Below are 7,546 nucleotides of genomic sequence, written 5' to 3'. Positions count from 1 at the left end.
AAAAAATATGAAGCATCACAACTGTTTTCAACATTGATAATCAGAAATGTTTCTTGAGCAGCAAATCAACATATTATGGCTCATTTCCACCGAGCGGGACGGTTCGATTCGGGAGACATAGAAATATAGAAATAGAAATCAACTTATAATATTTTAACAATATTACAGTTTTTACTGTATTTTCGATCAAATAAAAGCAGGCTTGGTGAGCATAAGGGCTTCATTCAGAAACATACACAACAAATATTACTGACCCCAACCGTCTGCAACAAAAATAGTTCTCTCATTAGGGCTCAAATAAGCAGCAGCACTAGTGCGTACTGTTACACACACTCACACACATTTCTGTTCATCCCTCAGTTTCAGGCGAGCACCTTCTGATGACTTGTCATGTTGTTTTAAGGTGTTGCCGTGAATCTTCTGTTTGTCACGTTCAGTTCTCCCATCCACTCTTGACCTCTGTGTTTATTTACACACAGTGTCCTCGACGTCTGTGTGTGATGTCCTCTACCATTATCATAGCTGTACGTTGCTCTCAGTGAGTTCAGGGCAGTCGACTAATCAGATTCTCACGTATGTCACTGATATGAGAGGAATGCACAGCCTTCCTGAAACAAAGAGCTCATTGAGGCTCACTGAGCGCTTCGTAGAAACACTGATTGAGATGTGTGTGTGTGTGTGTGTGTGTGTGTGTGTCAGGTGAAGATCAGTGCTTGATTGTGTTGGGTATATTGTGGCCTGTGCTCTGATAGTGCGACATTCACTTCAATTACTTTATTATTCGGTTTTATCAAGGTTGTGGTGCCATGACAATGAGCCAACTTGTTTTCTCTTGTCACCGTGCCTTTCTTTTTCCAAACAACATGAGAACAGTGTGTTTTACAGTAAGCAGTAAGTAGACCAAGTCAGAATGTACTGACTATTTCAGAGCTTGTAGTTTTTGACTTTAGTGTGTTTTTGCGTACCTTCATTTAAAGTTTTTTTCCACGTGTAAAGTGTTTTCGTTGGAAAAATCCCGTTTGAGTGAAGTAAACTAGGTCTGTGTGCTGTCAAACACTTGCCAAATCAGTTAAGAGCATCTAGGCCAACAAGGCTGCCAAAACCCATAAACATTCCAAACCTCCCCATGTGTCATATACAACCTGCCTTGTCTTGTGTCTTCAGACCAGTTTAACGGTCTCTATGTCTTGTTATTTATGCTTAATATACATCATTTGCAAAATGAATTGCACAGCCTTCTCTTTCCTATGTTACAACATCTTAGCATTTGTTCAAACAAGGGACATATTGCATATACTGTGGAATCTGTGGAGCAAGCATAGCGGAAACAAGAAAATTTTTGTATTTACTCAAACGCATCTAATTTCTCTTAATTTTAATTTACTGTCCAAATTCAGTCCCATGCAATACATGCTGTGTCCTAGAATTTTACTGTCTAGTTATGTCGACAAAAATTATTCATGTAGGCCAAAAAAAAAAGATTAGAAGAAACAAAGTCACCTACATCTTGGATGCCCTGGGGGTAAGCAGATAAACATCAAATTTTCATTTTTGGGTGAACTATCCCTTGAATTCTAAAAATGTAAGTGGATTTAACCTAACAAAATGTAATTATGACAAAACATTTATTAATCTTATTTTAGTTAAGTAAATTGAATGAGGGCAAAAATATTTTCTGTAAATAAATAAAATACATTTATTTATTTACTTACAGCAGGAGAAAGAAGTTCCACAAATTGGCCTAAAACGAGGAAACACATTAATAAAATGTGCAACAAATGAGTTAGTCATGCAAACAAATTCTTACTTTGTCACCACTATATCTTAATTTTTTGTTTTTGTTTTGTTTTTTTCGCCTGTCATGTTCAGGGCTTTTTGTATTCGACCCCAGTATTAGTGTTGCTGTTTATAAACTGAAGGTCAAGGGAACATTATTTTATTTTCCTCATAACACTGTCGATAAACCTTAACTTGTGTTTTCCCATAATAGCTAATCATGTTAACCCAACATTAATTAAACCTGCAAGGCGAACAAGATCTGTGGTTAGTGTTTATCTTTAAATGTCAGTTAAAGCCGTACTGTCACCAGCTGAATGTCTGAAACGCACATTAACGGCTGACACCTCTCAGATTCCTGCGGGATGTTGTGAAACACCATGAAACTGGCCTGGTGGCTTGATGCGCCATGATTAGGTCTAGTTATGGTATTATGTACTGAAGCACACTTTTATACGCTCCAAAATGTAACCTGCGACTACAGGTAGAGGGTTTAGTAGCAGCAAGATCTGTAAAACTCAGCTGGATGTCACTGCATGTAAACTGTAAATCACAGTGAGCTCATGGCTTGTTTGAGTAAAGTATTCAGTATCCATATAACTTTCCTGAATCAACACCCACTGTTGTTACATGTGACTCATTAGGCTGTTGAAAGGGTTGTAATTGTTTTGTCAATCCATATTAGCAACATATTACACTGTGTAATCCGACAGACTGTGAATGTGTAGCAGTGCGGTGGGTGTGTTGTCTTACTCAGGTTTCTGTAGTGAGTCAGTGGCCGGCCCAATGTGCTAGTGCTACTACTGTTTTCACATGTAATATCAGTGTAATGTCTCACTGTAATTGAGCACATGCTTTGACCGTCATCATGACAGGACGTCCTGTAGTTTGATGAATTGTATCTAGAGTGTTCTTACACTCTTGGATCTGATATATGATGTATGGTTTGTTATGAAAATATTTTCCTGTAACAAAAAAATAATCCATGAGAGGCCGTGTGTTACAGTAATTGTAAATGCACAACACGAAGAGCAATTCATTTAATTAATTTTGGTGTAGTTTGCATTTTCTGACTGTCTTTCTATGTATTGAGACACATATCTTCAAACACTGCTTTTAACACAGCTTCCATATGACAGTTTGGTATTAAATAGCATTCGTGTGCAATTCAAGTGAGAAAAATATTACATGCATTCTGCTTCACGCTAATATAGAATGTGTCACAGGTTTGTTTAACAGGATTTTACAGCTGTGCACAACCTTAAGCCTCGTACACACCGGGACGATTATCGCGCGTGCTTATCGCCGACGTTTTTTTATGCATCTTTTGTGTTCATACCCAAGCGATTTTCGCAGGCGATGAGCCGAGTGAACGTGCAGATTCACTCCCTGACATTAGATGGCACTTAATGAAAAACAGAAATACCCCGGTACACATCGAATCCTATTTGCTCTGCAATTCCTCTCCATAATAACTCCCTCTTATCAAGATTTTTGTAGTCGCTGTCGCATTTGTCATAAAGCTCTTTGTGTTCAGACACCAATGAGACCAGCAGCTCAGCATTCATCTTGCCTCGATGCATCTTCTTGGTCTACTTACTTCCTCTTCGTCGTTAGGTATCAAGTGTGCTCGGCAAGACCGTTTTGTGCTTGAGTGCCACCAAGTCGTGCTTTACTGTAACTTCAGCAGCTCCAGGCACGTGAACAAAAGTTCCAATCTCATTGGTCGGCCAGTTTTTAACGCGGCACGTCAAACCAAAAAAATGAGCCCGAGGCGTTTTTAAAAAAATTACGCTTTTACACCTCGCGTTTTGCGCGTCAGTGTGCACACTCACATTGGCGCCCTTTGTTTAATCACGAGGCGTTAAACGTCGACAATAATCACTTGCAATATTCGTCCCGGTGTGAACAAGCCTTTAGAATTACAGTTAGCCATTTTAGTTTTATTTTGTTGTCTTTTTTCCCTTGTCAGTGTCTGATTAGAAATGCATGATAAATATACAAAACTTCTCTCTCTCTTTCCTCCTGCTCCTCCCCAGATGTTGAAGTGGATCATAGTGTGCCGGAGAGTGATGGAGCACCTCCAGGAGCAGGAACCCCTGCGGCAAAGGGCAAGGGCAAGTTCTCCAGCCTGGGCAAGATCTTCAAACCCTGGAAGTGGAGGAAGAAGAGAAGCAGTGACAAGTTCAAGGAGACATCAGAAGGTACCTGTCTGTTAACATTTCTGACTCTTAAACTACACTGAATGAATACGGTCATTTTATAATGCTGATTCTGTTGGAACTGAATTCTGATATCAACCTTTTTTTTTTTTTGGAAGTTACAGTGATCAGTTTAAATTTGTTATTCATTCAATTTTTCAATTATTAATCACAATTGTCCATTTTGAGGGGAGGTTAAATTAGGATTTAGGATTCCCCTTAAACTCGCTGTCCTTTGAAACCAGTGGCTTGACTGATTAATGTGTATCTGCTCTCTTTCTGAACGATCAGTGCTGGAGAGGAAGATTTCGATGAGGAAGCCCAGAGAGGAGCTGATAGAGCGAGGGTTACTGAAGGACATCCCAGAAAATAGTACGGCAACCCAGCATGGTCATGGTATCCCATTGTTTTGAATTTGATTGTTCAAAACCTAATTGCTTGAAAGGTTTTGTGAGATTCATTCTGTCATAAACATGTCCAAAGCATGTTTTTATGTATCATGCTGTATTTGTTATTAAAATAACATCACAATGCAAAAACATTTTTATGATCCTGCAGTACAAATAGTTTTCTTTTTCTTTATGGTGGTTCTTCTCTTTCTTTTCTGTTTTGAAAACACATAATTGTTGAAACACTATAATTGAATAATTGAAAACACTGTGGTGTTTCAGACTGGTTCACAGTCAATGAAGACCAGGATTTTTAAAGTCAGCAGAAAGATCCCACATCAGAGAAAAAAAAATTGTTGCGAGGGGGCATGTTATTGTTTTTGATTTAAAGATTATGAAACACTTAAAAAAAAAAATATAATAATAATATGCACAGATAAATCATTTATAATAAACACTTGAAACATTCAGTTAAAACTAAGAAGTGTTCATTTTGATTTCATGGTGACTTTAAAATTGGGATTTTCAGGCCTGGAAAAGTCAATTATAAAGGCTTAAAATACATAAGAATAAAAATCTGTAGGGAATATACATTTTACTGGCTAATAACATTATTATTAATACCTTTAATAAACTGGAAAAACCATGAAAATTGGTCAAAATGTGTGAAACCCTGTTCTGAGCATCTGTGATTCAGCCTGTAAGATTACGTTTAAGCATTGCGTCATTTCATACTGTTCTGTATTCAGTTGTTCAAATGTTGTGATGAACGTACCTCCTGTAGTATCCACTCTGACATGTTTCTTCTTTGGTCTGTTGTATTCTGTCTCAAAATCCACCATCCACATCTGTTTCAGAGAGTAATGACGTGAATCACAAAGCTCCTCCAGTGAAGAACGGCCACACTGCTCCAGTGCCTGGAGAGCGCAGGTCAGATACAGGCTCAGAGGTCAAGGCGCCATCTTCACGGCCACAAGGAGAAGAACAGAGGAACAGCCTCGCACCTGAACCGGAGCGCCGCAACCGAGCGCCCTCCGACGTCAGTCGCAACCGTCAGCCGCTGGACGTGGACGCTCGGACGCGGTTACCGCATGAAACGGACCGACGCAGCCGACTGGAGTCAGACGTGGAGAGACCAGCAGGATCTTTACCGAGAGAAAGACAAGGACAGGAGGAGGGACGGTATCAGCGAGAGGAAAGAGATGAGAAAGCGAGCAGGGACAGAGAACGACGGGATAGAAGAGAAGACAGGGAAGGAAGAGGCGAACGTATAGATGACCGAGACAGACGAGACAAGAGGCCTGATAAAGAGGACAGGCATGGAAAAGGTGATCAAGATGAACGCGAGAAAGAGAGGCGGAATGACAGGGAAAAGCGGGAAGAGAAGGACTGGAGAGAAAACAGGGATAGGAAACAGCCACGAGACAGGAAAGAGGATCACGAAAGGCGGGATGAGCCCGAGAGAGTAGACGAGCGAGAGCGAAAGGAGCAGAGCGAAAGGAGGGAAGACAGGGAAAGAAGAGAGGAACAGGTTAGACGCGAGGAGAGAGACAGAAAAGACGAGAGAGAAAGGAGAGACGTCAGGAGGCCAGAACCTGTGAAACAGGTGTCTGATGGGAAACTAATCCGGCCTCAGTCAGAACAGGACATGCGGCCCATTATTCAGAAGAGCTCGTCTGACATTGGACAGAAGGTCCGGCCATTTTCAGAGGCCATCCAGAGCAGCACACTGCCACGATACACACCTGCAGAGGAAGAATCAAGGGCACGAACAGGTAAAACTCTCCCCCAGCTCACTCCATTCGTGACAATACATTTGTGGGCATTAAAGGCATTGCTCAAAACAGTGAGGCTTACTAGGGGTTTTAATATTCACATACATCTAGAGCTGGAAAAGTTATAAAATAATATACCCTGGAAAAATATGACTGTCACTTGAACTGAGGCAGCTACAAGGCGATCTGTAACGCCACATTAAAGAGCACCAAAATCACATTTATTGTTGGAATTTCACAATAAAATTGACTTTGAATTTGAAAGCTCAGACTTTGTTTCATATGAAAAGTAACAAAGAACAAAGTTTATTGCGATTATTGGCTGGGTGGCACGTTACAAATAATGCTTAGTGAAGTTTTGTTCTCGCGTCAAATCTAATATTGAACACATTTAAAAAATAAAGTGAAAAATAAATCAAATTAAATTAAATTGCATTTGAGCACTAAATCCAAATTCAGCACTAGAAGTCACATTTTGGTGAATTTCTACACCAAACATTTTTCTGAAAGATTTCTCCATGATATAAAATATGTATACAATATCACACTATTCATTTTAAAGACACATGCATAACAGTTGCTGAAATGAAATGTATTTATTTTATGTAATATTTACTAAATTAGAAAAAAATTATTTGAACTTGAAAAATACATTTGTAAAATAAATTGATGGATTGATTGCTTTGGCTGTGTATTGGTCAACCACTGATCAAGCTGGTCAAGCGAATTTGCCACGTTGACCTACGGAAAGCTTCTTGATTGAAAGTGACTTCTATGTGAGCTGCGATTCATACATCGATTATTGAGAGTGGACCCTTTTTTGCCTGTTGAAAAAGCAATAGTTAAGAGTTTTTCACATTTTGAAAGCGGCTACATTTAAGTAAGTGTTGTTGTTTTTTTTTTTTTATAAACTAGCCACTCCAGTTGGTTTTAAAGTGTTTAAATGCAAAACTGCAATTTTTGTTTATTTATATCGGCCCAGAAGTTCAATATCGATGTGCCTAGGGCTGGGTATCAAGTTCAATACTTTTTAGGCACCGACTGAATTGCCTCGATACCATCGAGTATCGATAAACGTCTCATCATTCGGTACCAAATTTCGATACCTAAGGGGTTAATCTCATCAGCGTCAGTGAGCCAATAAGCCTGCAACACACGACAGATCGATCAGTGTTTGACATCCGCGAGAGCGATTCGAAAGCGCACGGAGCAGTCTGCTCTCTTAGCTCTCGTGGTACTGTAATACACCGACCGGTCTGCACAGTCGGTCCGCGTCAAGTCAAACACACCTACTAGTTTACACCGGTTACACTCAAGAGATGTGGCGCACACGTAAGGCTGTAGTGCGAATGCGTCCAAGCCCCCTTAGATGTAAGGCTACATTTACACTGGTGCGTTTATGTTC

The 7,546-nt window shown here is 39.9% G+C and overlaps 1 protein-coding gene across 5 annotated transcripts in view; it reads left to right on the top strand.

Moving 5' to 3' along the window:
- LOC107689543 (phosphatase and actin regulator 4A-like) overlaps positions 1 to 7,546 on the top strand; it is a 72,615-nt gene that overhangs the window by 40,818 nt on the left and 24,251 nt on the right. For 4 of the 5 annotated variants that reach the window (XM_016487563.1, XM_016487564.1, XM_016487561.1 and 1 more), the window contains 3 exons: positions 3,816 to 3,980; positions 4,269 to 4,373; positions 5,224 to 6,141. In XM_016487563.1, the coding sequence (XP_016343049.1) occupies positions 3,816 to 3,980; positions 4,269 to 4,373; positions 5,224 to 6,141 (1,188 nt within the window). The remainder of the gene's footprint in view (positions 1 to 3,815; positions 3,981 to 4,268; positions 4,374 to 5,223; positions 6,142 to 7,546) is intronic. The other variant, XM_016487562.1, reaches the window with a different exon arrangement.

The sequence above is a fragment of the Sinocyclocheilus anshuiensis genome, unplaced genomic scaffold, assembly GCF_001515605.1.
Source record: "Sinocyclocheilus anshuiensis isolate Anshui unplaced genomic scaffold, SAMN03320099.WGS_v1.1 scaffold369, whole genome shotgun sequence".
NCBI lineage: Eukaryota > Metazoa > Chordata > Actinopteri > Cypriniformes > Cyprinidae > Sinocyclocheilus > Sinocyclocheilus anshuiensis.
Note: the sequence above shows the minus strand (reverse complement) of the source record. Positions and strands in the feature narration are given on the sequence as shown.